We start from the raw sequence: 19,533 nt of genomic DNA on the forward strand, positions 1-19,533 counted from the left end.
TCTGTCATTTCTTCATTTCACAGAAATCGCTCACTTTCTGCCTAAATATCTTTTTCTTTCCCTATTCTTTCACTTTGCCAATCTGTAAGCGTGAAGGCACAGGCTTGTGTCTCACTCTTTGTTGAATGTAAGAGAATTTTTCCTTGTCTATCTTGTTTATAGTAAAGATTTTTGTGATCACTGTCCGGCTGGACAAATCACTTCAACCAATATAGTTCCACTGTGTCTATATTATTACATTCTTCATTCCTACTCTTGCATAGGACCACTGTTAAATATAAGTGACGTCAGTTCTTAGACACAGCTTTTCCGCGCCAGAAGCGCAGAGCCATGCCAAAAACCAACACTGGTGCCATGAAACTAGGGCCCTGAAAGGGGATGACCTTAACCCTAGATATCGGTTCGCAGAACGGGGAGGATGGGTGGGTTGGTAAGGAATCTATCACTAACTAATGTCTCTTACAGATATATTGTTACACAAGTAGTAACTTGTGCATCTGAAAGAGACACGTTAGTGATCGATTCCTTACCTTAGAATAGATACCCCAGCAATACCAACCCCGTGGTGGTGGGTCTGCGAACCAATAATCACACCAGAAAGTCCTAGAGGACGGAACGGCCAAAGTAGCCATCCCTCCGGACTTGACTGTCCAGGCAATAATGTCTTGCAAACGTGTGCAGCGAGGCCCACGTAGCCGCCTGGCAAATGTCCTGCAAGGGCACACCTAGCCCAAAGCAGTTGTAGTGGCTGTGGCTCGAGTGGAATGAGCCCTCAGCCCAACAGGGGGTTCCTTCTTAGCCAAGGAGTAACACGCCTGGATACACAAGATGATCCACCAGGAGATGGTCCGCTTGTGCACCGCTTTCCCTTTCTTAGCGCCCGTGTATCCAACAAAGAGTTGATCATCCACCCGGAAATGTTGTGTGCGATTCAAATAATATGAAAGCGCACGTTTCGGGTCCAGACGGTGCAGCCTCTCCTCCTCTCTCGAGGGGTGCGGAGGCGGAAAGAAGGTGGGCAAGGTGATGGATTGCCCAATGTGGAAGGCCGTGACTACCTTGGGTAGGAAGGAGGGCTTTGTTCGTAACCCAACCTTGTCCGGATGGACTGAAAGGAAAGGAGGCTTACAAGATAGAGCCTGGAGCTCACTCAATCTCCTGGCAGAGGTGATGGCTACCAGGAAGGCAGTCTTCAAAGAGAGAAGGCGAAGAGGGTAGTTGTGAAGTGGCTCTAAGGGAGCGCACATCAGAAACGTAAGAACCAGGTTAAAGTCCCACTGAGGCATCACAAAAGGAACAGGAGGGAACGTATGAGTGATGCCCTTCAGGAATCGATTAACAATAGGGGACTTATTTTATTTATTTATTTATTTTAAAGTTTTGTAGAGCGCGTAGTCACCACGAGGGTATCCCAGCGCTAAAACCTTGTTACTCATGAGGGGGAGCGGATTGGTAAGAAACCGGAATTAGGGAAAGAGGAGAGTTTTGAGAGTTTTTCTGAACCGGAGTAGATCAGGCTCTGTTCTGAGGTTCAGAGGGAGCGCGTTCCACTTGAGACCGGTGTTTACCGAGAAGCGGCGGCCCCCTATGCGGGCCTTTTTCACCATGGGGACTGTGATAAGGTTTCCATGCTCCGAGCGGAGCGCTCTCGTGGGTCTGTAGGGGGTGATCCAATTGTTTAGAATGGGGGGGGGCAGTGTTATGTAGAGCCTTGTGGGCCAGACAGAGGGCCTTGAAAGTGACCCTTTCCTTAATCGGGAGCCAGTGTAGTTTCCTAAGAGCAGGTTTGGCCGATGATCTGGCCGGGGTGCTTGTTAGGAGTCGGGCGGCGGCGTTTTGAGCCTTTTGCAGAGTTTGAAAGGTGGATTCCGGGGCGCCCAGATAGATGGCGTTACTGTAATCCAGCCTAGATAGAATTAGGCCCTGGATCAGCATAAGGCGCGACTGGAAGGGTAGAAGAGGGAGTACTTTCCTGCAAGATTTAAGTAACCCGTAGCAGGTTCCGGCCGTCTTTCTGGCCTGTGTCCGGAAGGTAAGGTCGGTCTCCAGCCACACACCGAGACTCTTGACCTCCTTCTTGGGAGTGGGAGGTTCGCCCATGCAGGTGGGCCAGAAGTTGGAAGGGATGTTAGTAGTTTTTTGTCCAAGGACCAGGATCTCTGTCTTGGAGCCATTGAGCTTCAAGGCAGAGTCGCTCATCCACTGGTGTACGCTGGAAAGACAGTCGTGGAGGTTGGAGGGCTCGAGCTTAGGGTGGGAGAGTGTGACCACCAGTTGTGTGTCGTCGGCGTAGCTGACGATAGTGACTCCGAAGGGTGAAACAAGTTCCTCCAGTGGGGCCATATAAACGTTGAACAACGTAGGGCTCAGGGAAGAGCCCTGTGGCACACCGCACTGGAGGGGGATGGACGAGGACTTGAACTAAGAAGGTTGATCAGGCAGCCTCAGAAAGGCTGAAAGAGCTGAAAGATAGCCCTTGACAGTGCCCAGAACAGAGCCCTGCTGGGCAAGAGAGAAGAAAGAGGAGAACCTCAGAAAGAGGGGCATTAAGGGGATCCACTGCCTTTGCTGTGCACCATGCCACAAATCTGTTCCACCTGCAGGCGTATACAGACTTTGTGGAGGGACGCCTGGCTGCCAGAATGATGTCGCAAACTTCAGGAGGCAGGTCAAATGGCCTCAACTGTCGCCGCTCAATCTCCAAGCATGGAGGTGGAGACTGGACAGGTTCAGGTGGAGGACCGTCCCCTGCTGCTGCGACAGAAGGTCCTCCTGAAGAGGCAGACGAACCGGGGGATCGACTGACATACTGAGTAGCTCGGGATACCAGTTCCCTGGTTGCCCAGTCCGGAGCCACAAGGATGACTTGTGCCCGGTCTCGCTTGATCTTCTTCAGCACTCTGGGGAGAAGTGGTATAGGCGGAAAGGCGGACAACATACCGCAGCTCCACTCGAGACGAAAATGGTCTCAGAGCGAGTGCCGCCTTGGAAATTCCAACGCGCAGAACTTATGACATTGCGCGTTCTCTTCGGTGGCGAATAGATCTAACCAAGGCTCTCCCCACTGCTGAAAGAGACCTTGCGCCACGTCAGAGTTCAGACGCCATTCGTGATCCATCATGCACCGGCGGCTGAGTTCGTCCGCCCTGGTGTTCAGAGAACCTGCCAGGTGTTGAACCATCAGAGTCACGCCCTGATGTTCCAGCCATTGCCAGAGGCGCAGAGCCTCCTGGCAGAGGGTCCACGACCCCACCCTGTAGGAAGGTACCTCCTGACTATGGTTGCCCCCAACTTTTTGCCCTGTGTTTTAGCTGGTTTTTGACATAGTCGACCTGGGACCCTGCCAATCAGGACCCCAGGCCTACTGCTCCCTCTGTAAAATGGATTCCATGTACCTTAGGTACATTTCCAATTGGTACTGGGCCACCTTATCAGACCCTGTAACTCAGGGCATAGGTGTACCCAGGGCCTACCAGGGGCTGAAGCATGTATTATGCCACCCCTGGATGGCCATCTACATATGACACAACTGGCTGCACGACAGCTGGGGCAAGGTGGTGTAATCACCCTTTGCTATAGATATAGTATACCTATATCTAACCCTAAAAATGGACACACAGATTCCTATCAGTCACTCCTATGGCAGGCCTTGACAATCCTGAAGGCAGAGTGCATGGAATCGTGTGAAATGGTGCTCTGGCATGAGCTGAGCCCGTTTTCAGCTTGCGGAACCAAGTCCTAATAGCTGTTCCATGATAACGCATACCATATACTCTTAAGTGCATTATAATCCTCGCGGTTATATGCTATCTCTGGTATTGCTTTATCAAAACATGTCGAGTAAGGTGTCATACGAATTGGAATACTAACCCCTCGCCAATTCTGGCGACGGGGTTAGCATTCCACCCTTCTAGAGGGACACGACATGTATGCAACTGTGAACCCCGGTTAAAGTTAACTCAAGCCTCAGCATCACAAAATGGATGCTGCCACCACAGACACGAGTCTGACCTCCTGCTGCTGGGAGTCCTTCCAGCGAGGAGAGCTTGGACAAAGGGTTTCCTGTCCGGGGCGGTGCTAGCACCATCCCAGACAGGGTTTTGTGTATCCTGGGTAGGCAGGGCTTTACAGGAATGTGACTGCTGAGTGGCACCCCGGTGCTCACTACGTATAGGCCGGTCAGAACCAGTTCCAGGGGCACACCAGCCCCTGGCCTGGGGAAAGTCCGGCATGGGAGAGGGGTGTAACCACCCCCCTCCTAGTCCCACCCATAGGTAGGACCTAGTCACCGGGTCAGCCCCTTTTCTTAGTATAAAGATAGGAGCGGGCCCCCTGTTCAAATTAGATCATCTTTGGAATCAAGACACGACTTTCTGCGAAAGGACTTCAAGATTTCTTCTTCAAGATTCTCCCTTGTGACTAAGGAGTAGTCACCCTGCATCCGCAGGCACCATCTTAAGAACACTGCGGTCTGCTGCAAGTCCTTCCTCCGGAATCCGACTGCCCAGCTCGACGAGAACCGGCTTCCCTGGCACCTCTGACCTCTACTCATCTCTACAGCAAAGCTGAGAACCGTGAGTGCGACGAGACCTCGAGGGACCGGCCATCTTCAAGACTGCACGACTTCTTTACAGCAAGCCCTCCGAGTAATCCACTGGTGAGTGCTTTGGGGTCCGAGAAGCCCCGACCCTGAGCAGCTCCAGCACCGAAGATCAGCCCTCCAGCATCTCCACGATCTGTGTGGGGCCCTTCTGCTTTTTGCTGCTCACCGCGTTGTTTGGCTACTAGCCCGCTGGCTTGTGGCCTTCTTAACGACGCCTGACGACATCACTGCTGCTGGTCTGGTTGCTCCAGACTGGCCCCTGCTCCCTTCCAAGAGAGGAGCACCCCGGACCCTCCTGGTCCACTCAAGACGCCATTTTAGGTCCACCGCGTGGGCTTGAATTAGCCAAGGCTTTGTTGCCCAATCCTGGGTCCAGCGACGCCGACAGCTTCATCCATCGTGGGACAGCTCGCTCCTCCATCCTGGTCGCCGACAACGCCTCCTGGTCCGTGAGATCTGCGAGCACAGCGTCGCCCACTCACCTAGTCGAGGTGACTACCATCCGGTGCCCTCCTGGTGCCACCTGACTACTGGCTAGTAGTCACAAACTTGGTCCCCTCTGCTTTCAGGTGTCATCTATCTTCAAGAACCAGGCTTGGATCACTTCGAACTCTCTTCACTGGTCGCCTGCCAGCATCTTTCTTCCAGGCTCCTGGTCCGTCTACGAGGATTCCCGACGTCTTTTGAGACCTATGCAGCTGCAGCCCCTGGGCTAGGTAACTTCGGCATTTCGGTGCCCCAGCATAGCCTCACTATCCAAGGGTCAGAATCCACTTTCGTTTTCCTCCTACCAGGTCGGGTTCGCCCGAGAACACTAACTTTGCATTTACTAGCTACCATAGACTTTGTCCCGCATCACGTGTGAGAGTGCACACTCTGCACCCGAGTCCCCTGGGCCTCCTAGAAGTAATCTAACGATTCTATAGTCAAGTCCTAGCGATTCCAAAGCCTATTAGTACTGTACTTACCTGCTAGTAATTTTGCATTCCACTTTCAGAGTATATGGTTTTCCGTGCCCCTCGGGCATTTGTATATACTGTGCTAACTTAAGTATTTTCGTAAGAGTTTTGTTTTGTGCTTAGTACCCTGTCCTCATAAAGAGTACAGGGCTGTTGTGATTTTAATAAATACACTGTTTATTTTCATAACGCTTGTGTGGTGTCCTTTCACTTGGTGTTCAACACGCCCTCTCGAGTCTTTAGCCTTAGACTGCTCGTATCCATGCTACTAGGATAGCTGGTCTATAAGGTTGACTTACAACCAATCATCAATAAGGGTTGTCTGGACTGATACATAGTGTTCACTAGAATAGTGAGCACTGCATATCAGGCCAACTTCTCACACACCCCGCCTTGTTTGTTGCAGTACCATATGGCGGTGGTGTTGTCCGTAAACACCTGCACTACACTCCCTCGGACAGACGGGAGGAATGCCTTCAGTGCTAGACGAATCGCCCGTAGCTCCAAAAGGTTGATATGGAGCCGGGACTCCGTCGGAGACCAGAGGCCTCAGATCTCCGCCTCTCCCATGTGGCCTCCCCAGCCCTGGAGGGACGCGTCGGTCACAACTACGTGCTCCGGTTGGGGAAGGGAGAGGGATCTGCCGTTGACCCAATCGTGGTCCGTGAGCCACCACTGCAGCTGTCTCGCAGTGCCCTCCGAGATCAGGACATGGTCGGACAGGTTGCCCTGATGCTGGGCCCACTGAAACTTCAGGTCCCACTGCAGAGCTGCATCCGCCATCGTGCGTGATGCACCAGAAGGATGCAGGAGGCCATCAGCCCTAGAAGCCGCAGCGTCAACCTGGCCGAAATCCGGAAGAGTGGAATCAGAGCCTGTATATTCCGAACCCGCTGTTCGGGCGGGTAAACGCGAAACTGCGCCGAGTCGAGAACCGCTCCCATGAAAAGGAGCTTCTGAGAGGGGCACAGGTGCGACTTCGGCACATTGATGGAAAATCCCAGCTGGTGCAGGAGATCCGCCGTAGTCTGGAGGTGGCTGACGACTGTCTGGGGCGAGCCCGCCTTCAACAACCATTCGTCGAGGTAGGGGAAGACTGAGACCCCAACCTGCACAGATGAGCTGCGACCACCGCCATCACCTTCGTGAACACCCGTGGGGCGCTGGTAAGGCCGAAGGGGAGCACGATAAACTGAAAGTGCTCGTGGCCTACCGTGAACCGCAGGTAACGCCGGTGGGCCGGCAGGACGGGGATGTGGAAATACGCATCCTGCAAGTCCAACGCTACCATCCAGTCTCCTGGGTCCAGGGCAGCTAAGACCTGAGCCAGAGTCAGCATTTTGAACTTCTCCTTCCGATGGAAAGCCGTTGAAGTTCCTCAGATCCAAGATAGGGCGTAGGCCCCCTTTGCCCTTCTTGGGTACCAGAAAGTAGTGGGAGTAGCAACCACGTCCTACTTCTGGCCCAGGAACGCGCTCGATGGCCCCCTTGGCCAAGAGGGCCGAAACTTCCTCCTGCAGGAGCCGCAAGTGATCCCCTGATACGCGGTGGTGTTGCGGTGGCATGGCTTGAGGAGTCGTCTCGAAGGGGAGGGAGTTGCCCCTCCGGACGATCTGCAGCACCCACCTGTCCGAAGTGACAGTGTGCCAGTGAGAGTGGCGATGGCGAACCCTGCCTCCCACTGGCGTCACATGGGCCGAAAAGCACGGACTAGGAGGGTTTAGAGGTGGATGCTGCGGGGGAAGGTGTGGACTGACCTCGCCTGTTTCTCAGACGGCCTCCGCGGCGGTTTCCACAGCCGCCGCCGCGCTGGATGTTAGTCTGCGGCGAGTGGCTGGCGGCACGCGTGGGGGCACCCCTTCCTTGGCCACGAAAGGAGCGAAAGGAACCTGTTTGCTGGCGCGGGGCCGAGAGGCCCAAGGACTTGGCCGTAGCCCTGGAGTCCTTAAAGCACTCAAGCGCGTGGTCCGCTTTGTCGACAAAGAGGCGACGGCCATCGAACGGCATGTCCATCAGAGTGTTCTGGACATCTGCCGAAAAATTGGCGGATCTCAGTCAGGCGTGGCGTCTCACCGCCACCGTTGTAGCCATCGCTCTGCCTAGCGAGTCGGTGGTATCCAGCCCACACCTGATCGAATATCTGGCTGCATCTCGGCCCTCCACAAGGGCTTGGCCGAGTTTGGCCCGTACCTCCAACGGGCAATCTGGCAGCACCTCCGCCACCGTCTCCCACAGAGAGTGGGTGTAGCGGCCCAAGAGGCATGCGGTGTTCGAAGACCGCAGTCCCAAACTAAGGGAAGAGAATATCTTTTTACCATAATTCTCATACCTCTTGGATTCTCTGTCGGGCGGAGCCGACGGGAAGGCGGTCTGGGAATTGGAGGCCTGGATGACCAGACTGTGGGGTGGGAGGACAAAAAACATGGGTCGCCCAGAGCCGGGCGGTGGCGTCTGGCCACGTTCCCTATCTACGGGCGAACCCATAGCGGGCCTGGACTAAGTGCCCAAAAGAACGTTGGTTAAGGCCTCATTAAAGGGCAGCAGAGGCTCAGCTGAGCATGAATGCGGTTTAAGGACCTCTGTGAGGAGGTTAGTCCTCACGGCCGCGACGGGGAGCTCAAGGCCCAAGGCCTTGGCAGCCCTCGTCAACACCACACTATAGGTAGCCCCCTCCTCCGAAGCCACGGTAGGAGGAGAGACAAAACCAGTGTCTGGAGAGCTGTCCAGGCCACTGGCCTCCCGAAGGTCTCCTGCCCAGTCCTCATGAGACTGACACTCCTTGGTCAGAGGGTCCTCAGACCCCTCCCAATTCTCCTCATCACCCCTCTCCTGAGATTCAGGGTCGTAATTGAATGAGGTCGGCTCATAGAAGTAAAAATCTCCAAACGGCGTCGGGTGCGGCGCTGAGAGGCGCCGCCCCGACGTCGGAACCGAAACAGAGGAGGTATTGGGGCCGGGGGTGACGCCGGACAGACCGACGCCCGGGGGGTTGGGTCTTGGGGGCAGGGTTGTAAGGTCCACCGGTGACGATCCAGAGCCCGAGGAAGGCCCCGCTGTTCCCTGCGGCGCCGGGCCAGAGGGCACCGGCGGTGTCGGGATCGTGGCGCCCTGCGGCGCCGAAGCCCCCGACCCGCTAGGGCCCCCAGATGGGTCCGCTCGGCCCGAAGGCGCCGTGGAGCCCGTCGGAGGAGAAAGGGACCTCATGGCCATGAGGAAGCACTCAATCTCCTCCGGCGTCGCGTTCAGCCCAGGGACCGGAGGGTATGGGGCCTGACGCGACGCCCGCGACTCCCGAGGAGCCGCGTGTGCGGTGTCGCCCGAACCCCCGACCGCATCGCGCGAGCGTCGGGGGGGGGGGGGGGGGGGGGGGTGAAGCGGAAGAGCGATGATGCCTCTTCGACTTCTAGTGTTTCTTACCTGACAACTTGGACTCGGAGGAGTGGTGCCGACTCCCGGAGCTGTGCCGGCTCTGTCCCCGCGACCTGTCCCTCGACCTTCCGTGGGACCGGGACCTCACTCGGCGTGGGGCCGACTGACAGAGTTCAAGCCGCCTGCGGGACCGCCCCCACCTGGCTTTCTTCGAAAGGGCCCGACAGTCGGTGCAGGCCTCGTCGTTGTGTTCGACGCCTAGACGTGTCAGGTACAGGCGGTGAGGAACCGTGACCGACATGGTGCAGTCGCAATCGTCACAATGCTTGAAACCAGGCATCCCTACGGCACCGATCGGAGTCGCAAGACTTCGAAAAGGATAAAAAATAATCACAAAAAAGTTAGTCAAAAATGGACTGGGTTACTGCTTTTTCCAGATCTGTGCTGGCTGGAGCGGAAAAAAGAAGAACTGACGTCAGCACGCGGAGGCGGCGTCTAAGTACTCCGACGACGTCACCACGGCGCCCACGACGGAGCCGCAGACGACGCCTACCGACGCGCAAGGGTACGGCTACGCAAAAGTTTCCGGATCCAGTCTGACGCCTGGGGATATTCTAAGGTAAGGAATCTATCACTAACATGTCTCTTTCAGATCTTTGCTTTCTAAAAGTAAGAGTACATTTATTAAACACACACACTACTCAATACTATGCACCAATTTACAAACATACATACGCTGTTGGAATTACTTTGTGACATTGTGTAACATCTCCACCCCTCCCGCAGGGTGTGGGGTCTAGCACCACCACTCCCATGTCTGCACATTTTCTCCCCCCCTCACCCAATGCAACTGGTTGAACATAACCTGGAACGAGGGTCCTGCGCATTGGCACCATCCCAGTGGCGTCCCCCCCCCCTATTACCTCAAAAAGCATTAAACAGGGGTACACCTGCCTTGATGACAACTCTGACTTTGCATCTCCTACTGACCAAAAAGTATGCACCTCTACATCGTAAGGGCTAACAGTCTGGGTTGTTCCTGACCTAACAGCAGCAGCAAGAATACATGTTAAAGCACCACTTTAGAATGATCAAACTCGTAACATTTGGGTATCATTAAAAATGCATTGCAATTACAGCCCCTAAAGGCATCACAGTATTATGCATAAAAAGCCAGACACCCTAGCAGGAATGTCTAATAACATAACCCAAGTTTGCGTATGCCATCACCGTACACCATTACACATGTGACCTTCTACATTACAGATGTGACCTTCAGTCCTTTAAAGGAAATAACCATTAGTAAAATCATTTCTGGTGCAATTACACCTCTTCATCTGCAGGAGATGCCTTCTTACAGACACCCCCATTCAACCATTCACTCCATGAGGCAATTATGCAAACACCCTCAGCTGAAGAACAAAAGTTGCAGCCCAGAAGGTGATAATTGTGGGCTGAGCCGTTGAAATACTTAGGAAACTTAAGGTGACGTTTCTCTTTGTGCAGGGGGAGGCTGCGTTTCTTCAGCAGCTCCCCTCAGCACCTTTTCACCTAAGAGGGTGACCCCCCCCTCCTCTGGGGGGGGGCCACGAAGCACCAAAACTTCAGGCTTCCACATGCCTGGCAAGGCATTATGGGCCGATTGTGCTCCTCCTCGTGAATATTGTATGAGCGGCTCTCCCGCTGCGCCGGGGAGAGCCGCGCTGGTGGTGCTGGCGGCTTCGCCTTCTCTTCCAGCTTCGGTGGGGGGCCCGGTCCCACCTGGACCCCCAGGTGTTGGTAGGTGGCTCCTCCTGTTAAGGTTTGGGGTCCTGGTCCCACCCGGGACCTCCGCATGCTGTCTTCGTTTGAGGGCAGCCCGGGAAGCGCACCCCCGCCGGCTCCCCGTGAGGCCAGCACTCTTGTGTGCTGCAGCGGGAGTGGGCAGTCCTATTGGGGGAGCCTGTGCTCCCCCCCCCCATCCTGGCACCTCGGGCTCGGGGATGGGGTCCCGGGACCACCCTCTTCTAGAAGGGGTTGCGCGACTGCGACCCATCGCCATTTTCATCGGGGGCCAGGGTGGGCTCCTGGCACCCAGTGGGACAGTGTCACGGGGAGCACAACGGCGCTCCCCGGCCTCCATTGTCGGTGGGAACAGGTTGGGCTCCTGGCACCCCTGAAGGGCACCTTCACAGAGTGCGACGGCGCTCCCCGGCTTTACTTCTCTGCCCCCTGGACCTGACCCACCCCCGGGGGCATCTCAGACCGGCGGCGGAGCCACACGCCCTTTGTTGGTCTTCTTAGGGGTCAACGGTCGCCTACCTTCCGGAGCCATATCTCAGCCCCTGGGGGTCCGATCTGCCTCATTTTTTAGTCTTCTCGTTCCTGGTGGTGCCCCCTAGCCACTGGGAGCACTCTCCTTCACCCTTGGGGTCTCCAAGAGGGTCCCATTCTGCAGGTAACGGTCTTCACTGGCTCCCTGCGACTCTTCTCCCTGCGCACAGGCCCCTGCGTCTGCGCACCGGTCCTGGGCGCTTCTTCTGGTGCTGTTGGGGGCCTGGATGACAGTCAGGGGGTCTCTCCTTCCAACTGCCCATTGCCAGGCTACAGCACCTTCCGCCTCCGCAGAGCACACCCCAGAGAGAGCTTCTCTTCCTGTGCAAGTGCTTTTTAAAAGTTGAGTAGGTGGCTGGCAGGAAGTCTGTGTGTCCTATCAAACAGCGACACATCACTTCCTTGCCCCTCCTCCACCCCCCCCACCCCCCCCCCCTGTCCAGCCTCTGGGTTTGTACGAAATGGCGTCGTCCAGTGTCTCTGGCCACATGGCCTCTGAAACCCAACTCCTTCTCCCCCCTCACTGCGGTTCAGCTTGGTGCCTGGCACCCAGCGACAGCAGTTGATGGATTGGCTTGTAGCTCCACCTATCTTTTCTCTCTGGAGGGAAGATCTTCGCTCTGGGAAGAAAGGTAGTTAATCTAACCTGCCAGGGCCAGTCCCCAGCCAGGGATGCAGTGAAATATGACATTTCTGGACGACCCAAAAGCAGTACAAATACGACTTTGGACTCTGCAGAATACTTATTTTCACATCCGCTATACAGGACTTAAGTGCATGTTTGGAATCTGTAGGCCTTGTTGAAGTTACTCTAGCCATGGGTTTCACCTCCCCATAAGGGAATATTTGAGTGAAAAACACATTAAAACACACCGACATTCCCTGGCATGTTTTTTTCCAGTGCATAAAGATTATTCCATGTCACCACCCATTTCTGCATAGGTCCTGCCACACCATTCAGTTTGTACCTGATCCTGGACTGCGCACGCTAGGAATCTCCCCTATGCATCCCCTACACGGCATGAAACCAACGCGGTGCGCCATACTCCAGCTGCTGCGCAGCGGCCTAGTCAAGCCTGGGGGACACCAGTAAAATCTCCATGCAGTCTCCTTCATTAGGAGTTTACTGTGGGTTAGTCCCAGATATGAGGCTCCCCCACAGTAAAAGCTCAACAATTAGGTGCTCAAAAAATCTCTGCTTTTTGCTACCACTGCTAAGGGTTGTACATAGATGTTAAAGAGAACAGGGCTCAGTTTCGATCCTTTTGGACCCCCATGTCTGATCGCCGACTCCTGGAAATAATAGGGTGGTACTGTGAGCTGAAAAGTTCTGCCCACTACAAAGGAGCTAAACTAGGCCAGAGCCGAGGCCTTAATCCCTATCTCCTATAGCCTGCACAGTAGTATTTCATGCGAGACAGTGTTGAAAGCAGCACTTCAATCTAAGAGAATTAAAGCCGCAGAATTTCCATCATCTAAATTCCTACGGATTTCTTCCGTCACTGCCAGCAGAGCCGACTCAGTGCTGTGACGGGCTATGAAACCGTTTTGAGAGGAGGCCAAGATGGTGTTTTCCTCAACAAACTGTCCGAATAGTATTAACATAGGATTCAGTGACCTTGGCTAGAAAAGATAGCTGAGAAATGGGGTGATAGTTAACCAAAATTTTGGCCTGGAGTCAGTCATTGAGTATGTTTCCCTGCCCGGTATGAGTATGTACACCTAATGTATTCACACTACCCTCTAATAAGCCTAACTGTTCGGCCCAGCTACCACTAAATTGAGTATAAGGTATTATCTACTTAAACCTCCGCCATACCTTTGGGGACTCACTGGATTCTGCACTCTATATCATTTTGGTATAGTATATACAAAACCAGCTTCCTACACTTTACCCTTCTAGTGTCCCAGTGCTTTGATGGAACAATTTCAGAAAACTCCTCAAGACATGGGTCTACAAACTACCAGACTCCTCTGTCCTGGCTGCCATTTAGTTCTCTCTTCCATCCATTCCACTTTTTCAGTTATTCCTCTGCAGCTCGCCCAGCGCCATGATGCTCCCCTGGGAGCGAACGCCTGCGCTTTACAAATGCCCATAAATATCAAATATCAAAATATCAAATTTCCCATGTGTTTGCAACGTCTACTTGTAAGAGATACTTGTCTCAATCGCCGGTTTTCTGTGTGCCTTGCTGATACCATCTTGCTTAAGCTGTGATGTATAAAAAAACTGGAACACTCTACCATTCTGTGTTTGTGCATTAAGTAAAGGTGTGCCAGTCTCTTCATGAGAAGATCTAGATCTGTCCCCATTTTCTAATCCCATTCAAAAAATGCTTTTGCTTCACACTTGAATGGTGTTACTCAATAACTGCAGATCAGAGAACAGTAGCCAAAGCAGTTCGTAACAATTGCCATACAAGGGAGAGAGCTCCCAGACAGTAGCAAACAAAACAGTTTGATGACTGCAGCGGTTACTGTACTTGTGTACACCTTATCTTGCACCAACCTCAGCAAAGTAATATATGAAAAATAAGGCTAAAGTAGCACAGTTGAGCTTGAAGGGAAAGACCGTACCACAAGACATTCTCCCTGGAGTTGGAATGTATGTGCACTCACTTTGAAACTAACCTATTTTGCTTGTGTGGCCCCATTTCAGCTAGAAGGTGCGCATTGGGCCCAGAGAAGTAGTAAAGTAGAGCAAGTGAACACAGACTGTGCACAATACTTGCTGTGTTAGGTCTAGGATGAAAGCGAAAAGTACTTGCCACCAGGCCTACAATTCTAAAGATCAAATAATCAATCTTCTCTAGTATAAACAAAAGCCATGTGGCCAGAGGTGCTAATAAACTCACCAGTTTAACAGCTTCTTGAGCTGCTTCTTTCGTGCAAAAAGTGACAAAAGCATATCCCCTATTTAGACCAGTCAGTGGGTCCATCATTAAACGTAGGTCCCATATCGGTCCAGCCTTTTCAAATAATGGCACAAGTTCATCCTCAAAGAGATCTCGTGGAATTTTCCCAACAAATATCTAAAAATGTTCAAATAAAAAAACTGTTAAGATGATTCTTAAGCATAGTAGTCATCAGAACAGTTTTATGAAATAATTTAAACTACCCTTACCTCTGTACCAACAGAAGGCTGATGTGCTGAATGCACAGAGTCGGGAGGAGGTCCACCATACTTTCTCTGACCCGTGGTAACATCAAGCGTATACCCAGTCCTTCCTAAAAGTGCCTTTAAATAGAAGAACAATTTTTAAATCAGTGCACCAGTAAATTGGTCAATGGAATGTTTAAATTGAGCCCTGGGGAACAAAAAACAAGCTGTCCTTGATATAGAGAACTTATAAAATACATAAAAAGCAACTCCATAGTTGTAGCAGCCAATACTCTTGTTTTTTAATATAGGCATGTAAAAATGCAGTTTAGATTAATTACATGCACAAATGCCATTTTAAACCTTGCAAAATAGGAAGTACACAGGGGATACAGTTTGCTATTTGTGCAAAAAGTACATGGGGGATACAGTTTAATGTGAAAAACAAATTGAAGATGAGGAGTACCTTCAGATGCAAAACAGTACCTCATGTTTTATGTAAGAAATTCCTGGAAGGTAAACGACACACCAATAAGTTAAAGAGCAATACTTGGGGGAGGGGAGTATGGGGATTGAAGCCAACGCCCACAGAGTGCAAATAAAATAATTGGTAAAAATATGTCTTGCAGACAGCTTCATAAACAAGCTGAACCTAAAAGTAACAATCAACTATACAGAGTATAGCAGTAGGTAAACCAAACCCTAAGAACAAAATGGACTTCTTGCTTGCTAATAACCGTGACACCATTTGAAGAACTTCAGCAAAATGTAGTAGACTGTTGATCAGTCCAACAAAGGGTTTCACTTTAGAATTGTATGCAGTATAGGCCCTGACAATGGAAATAGGAGAATGGCATTTTCGCTGTAGCTAGGATGGTGGCCTTATTGGCTAACAGTTTCACTAACCAATACCCTAAGTGCTAACTCCCATTAGGGGCAACCAGAGAGATTACTCCAAGGTAGCAAAATAATTGTTTCAGTAAACCAGACTTGTTGTGCAGATCAGATTTAAAGTTGCATTGACAGAGATGATTTTTAGAAAGTCACCACTTTCTTGCTCAAACCTTCAGTAGCCTTTCCTGTTTAGAGTAGGGATTTTACTGGGTTTGATGTGGATTATAATGATTCACATGCAGACCCAGCCGAGTGAGTCATGACAGCCAGATTGTTGATACGAAGATACCTTGAAGAGTCAATCTTCTAGATATGGCTAGACAATGAATTTCTTTTTTTTTTATTTTAGGTGGGATCCTACAACTGCGATGCATTTGGAAATAAGTATGCAGTACAGATTTGAGTCAAGAAGGAAATTATATGGGTAATGGTCTCTTCCTACAGTGAACTTCAGGGAATTTCTAATATTTAATGGCTATTGGAATGTGAAAGTAGGCATCTTGTAGGTCTGTTGAACATAACCAGTCTCCTTGATGAAGTTGGGCATAGATTTGGTCAAAAGCCAACATTCTGAATTTTTCTTTGCAAATTCACTTGCTCGCTTTCGAGGTCCAAAATAGGTCTGTAGTATTTTTTGGGCACTGTCTTTTTTGCCAGGAAGTAACGGTAATGCAATCCCATTCCAGTCAGGCCAGGTGGGGACCTTTTTCACCGCATGTTTTGGCAAGAGGATGGAGACTTCTTGTTGCAGTTTTTCCCGATGGTAAAACGTTGATTTATTGATCAAATGGTTGATTGAGAATGGTATTTTGCACCTTTTGTTTAAACCCAGATACCCGTAGCCAGGCGTGTCTGCGTAGCAAAACAATGGAATTTATTGCACGTGACACGGTGCCTGCTGCGTCAAGCGCACATTTGATGGTAGTATTGGTTATGAGTTTCCCTTTTTGTATAAGGTCATTGGCTTTGTCGAACAAGTTACTTACCTTCGGTAAGGATTAGTTACTTACCTGTAATCCTAGTTCTCTTCCAGGGGTATCCTCATCAAAGTCATAAGCATTAGAATATTCCCGCCCATGCGCGGGACCCCGGAAACAATATATTATATGTGCCCCACATATACATATATATATAAATATAAAATTAAGCAAGTGCAGCCAAATAAAACAGTAGAGATGGAATATGCTGTGAAGAATTTCCACCAACATGTGTATTAGCATTAGAAACATGAGAAACAACACCAATGCTTGTTTAGAAACTGTTTTAATGCTTAGAAAGCAGTAGAAATTCTTATAACACACTGTAAGCATATACAGCTCCCAGGCTGCATTGCAAATACCCAGTCTAAAAAGACTGAAAAGCTAACCTGTAGCTGCATGTACCAAAACTGACGCTGTGCCTTTAAGGCACCTCTGCCCCTAGCTTCCCATCATACCTCAGGGGTTACAGTTAGGTCAGTTGTTCTTTTCGGAGACTGACAACTAAACCATGGTAATAACAGGTTAAAACATCTCCTACTTTGCCCGGGGAGGCGGGAGGGTTGCTTATGACTTTGATGAGGATACCCCTGGAAGAGAACTAGGATTACAGGTAAGTAACTAATCCTTCTCTTCCAGGGGATCCTCATCAATAGTCATAAGCATTAGAATAGAGTAGCGAGCCTCACCTCATCCCTGCGGGCAAAGGAATCAACAGATAACATTCATATCCGTAGGCCCAAACAGTAGGCCTTATTCTACCCAAATAGGTTTCTCAAGGAGGCTTGCCCTACTTGAGACTCCGCTCTGGAATCAGACTATAGGCAATAATGCCTTGTAAAGGTATGGACTGATTTCCATGTTGCAGCCTTGCATATTTCTGACATAGGAATGTCATGTAAAAACGCTATTGTGGCTGCTTTTCCTCTAGTGGAATGAGCTTTGGGTGATTGTAACAAAGGTTTGCCAGCTAGCTGGTATGCTAGCCTGATACAGGAGACAATCCATCTGGAGATGGATCTCTTGTTTGCTGCAAACCCCGTCCTCATTGGACCATAATTGACAAAGAGTTGGTCTGTCTTTCTGGTGTCCTTCGTCTTCTCTAGGTAAAACTTTAGTACCCGTTTAAGATCTAACGAGTGCAGCGACCTCTCAGCTGGGGTCGATGGGTTAGGAAAGAACGAAGGAAGGGTAATCGTTTGATTTATATGAAATTCCGAGACCACCTTTGAAAGGAAAGAAGGATGAGCCCTCATTACTACTCTGTTGTGGTGAAACACAGTGTAAGGTTCCTTGGTGCAGAGTGCTTGTATCTCGCTAACCCTGCGAGCAGAGGTTATTGCCACCAAGAAGGCCGCCTTCCAAGTGAGATGCTGCAAGGAGGCCTTGTGTGTGAGAAGGTGGCCTGATATGCAGTGCTCACTATTCTAGTGAACACTATGTATCAGTCCAGCAACCCTTATTGATGATTGGTTGTAAGTCAACCTTATAGACCAGCTATCCTAGTAGCGTGGATACGAGCAGTCTAAGACTAAAGACTCGAGAGGGCGTGTTAAGCCAGCTGTTTACCACACATATACCCCTTGAATACCCAGTGAAAGGACACCACACAAGTGTTATGAAAATAAACAGTTATTTATTAAAGATCACAACAGCCCTGTACTCTTTATGAGGACAGGGTACTAAGCACAAACCAAAACTCTTACAAAAATACTTAAGTTAGCGCAGTATATACAAATGCCCGAGGGGCACGGAAAACCATATACTCTGAAAGTGGAATGCGAAATTCCTAGCAGGTAAGTACAGTACTAATAGCTTTTGGAATCGCTAGGACTTGACTAGGGAATCGTTAGATTACTTCTAGGAGGCCTAGGGGACTCGGGTGCAGTGTGTGCACTCTCACGCGAGATGCGGGACAAAAGTCTATGGTAGCTAGGAATTAGAAAGTTAGTGTTCTCGGGCGAACCCGACCTGGTAGGGAGAAAACGAAAGTAGATTCTGACCCTTGGATAGTGAGGCTATGCTGGGGCACCGAAATGCCGAAGTTACCTAGCCCAGGGGCTGCAGCTGCATAGGTCTGAAAAGACGTCGGGAATCCTCGTAGACGGACCAGGAGCCGGAAGAAAAGATGCTGGCCGGTGACCAGTGAAGAAAGTTCAGTCGGATCCAAGCCTGGATCTTGAAGATAGATGACACCTGAAAGCAGAGGGGACCAAGTTCGAGACTACTAGCCAGTAGTCAGTGGGCACCAGGAGGGCACCGGATGGTAGCCACCTCGACTAGGTGAGTGGGTGACGCTTGACTCGAAGATCTCACGGACCAGGAGGCGTTGTCGGCGACCAGGATGGAGGATCGAGCTGTCCCACGAAGATAGAAGCTGTCGGCGTCGCTGGACCCAGGATTGGGCAACAAAGCCTTGGCAAATTCAAGCCCACGCGGTGGACCTAAAATGGCGTCTGGAGTGGACCAGGAGGGTCCGGGGTGCCTCTCTCGAAGAAGGAAGCAAGGGCCAGCCTGGAGCAACCAGACCAGCAGAAGAGATGTCGTCGGGCGTCGTTCAGAAGGCCACAAGCCAGCCGGCTAGTAGCCAAACAACGCGGTGCACAGCAAACAGCAGAAGGGCCCCACGCCGATCGTGGAGATGCAGGGAGGCTGGCCTTGGGTGCTGGAGCTGCGCAGGGTCGGGGCTTCTCGGACCCCAAAGCACTCACCAGTGGAGGACACGGTGGGCTTGCAGTAAAGATGTCGTGCAGTCTTGGCGATCGTCGGTCCCTTGAGGTCTCGTCGCACTCACGGTTCTCAGCTTGGCTGTAGAGGTGAGTAGAGGTCAGAGGTGCCAGGGAAGCCGGGTCTCGTCGAGCTGGGTCGTCGGATTCGTGATGAAGGACTTGCAGCAGACCGCAGTGTTCTTTAGGATGGTGCCTGCGGATGCAGGGTGACTACTCCTTAGCCACAAGGGAGAATCTTGAAGAAGAAATCGTGAAGTCCTTTCGAAGAAAGTGGTATCTTGATTCCAAAGATGATCTAATTTTAACAGGGGGCCCGCTCCCATCTTTATACTAAAAAAGGGGGCTGACCCGGTGACTAGGTCCTGCCTATGGGTGGGACTAGGTGGGGGGTGGTTACACCCCTCAGCCATGCCGGACTTCCCCAGGCCAGGGGCTGGTGTGCCCCTGGAACTGGTTCAGACCGGCCTATGCGTAGTGAGCACCGGGGTGCCACTCAGCAGTCACCTTCCTGTAAAGCCCTGCCTACCCAGGATACACAAAACCATGTCTGGGACGGTGCTAGCACCGCCCCTGACAGGAAACCCTTTGT

At 51.4% G+C, this 19,533-nt stretch overlaps 1 protein-coding gene across 7 annotated transcripts in view; it reads right to left on the reverse strand.

The window, feature by feature from the left end:
* The window catches only part of SYNCRIP (synaptotagmin binding cytoplasmic RNA interacting protein), a 640,060-nt gene that overhangs the window by 354,668 nt on the left and 265,859 nt on the right, over positions 1–19,533 (reverse strand). For all 7 annotated transcript variants that reach the window (XM_086926591.1, XM_086926592.1, XM_086926590.1 and 4 more), the window contains exons 5-6: positions 14,369–14,482; positions 14,100–14,276 (exon numbers count right to left, since the gene is read on the reverse strand). In XM_086926591.1, coding sequence (XP_086782717.1) covers positions 14,100–14,276; positions 14,369–14,482 — 291 coding nt within the window. The remainder of the gene's footprint in view (positions 1–14,099; positions 14,277–14,368; positions 14,483–19,533) is intronic.

This window comes from Lissotriton vulgaris, chromosome 6 (genome assembly GCF_964263255.1).
Source record: "Lissotriton vulgaris chromosome 6, aLisVul1.2, whole genome shotgun sequence".
In the NCBI taxonomy this organism is placed as follows: domain Eukaryota; kingdom Metazoa; phylum Chordata; class Amphibia; order Caudata; family Salamandridae; genus Lissotriton; species Lissotriton vulgaris.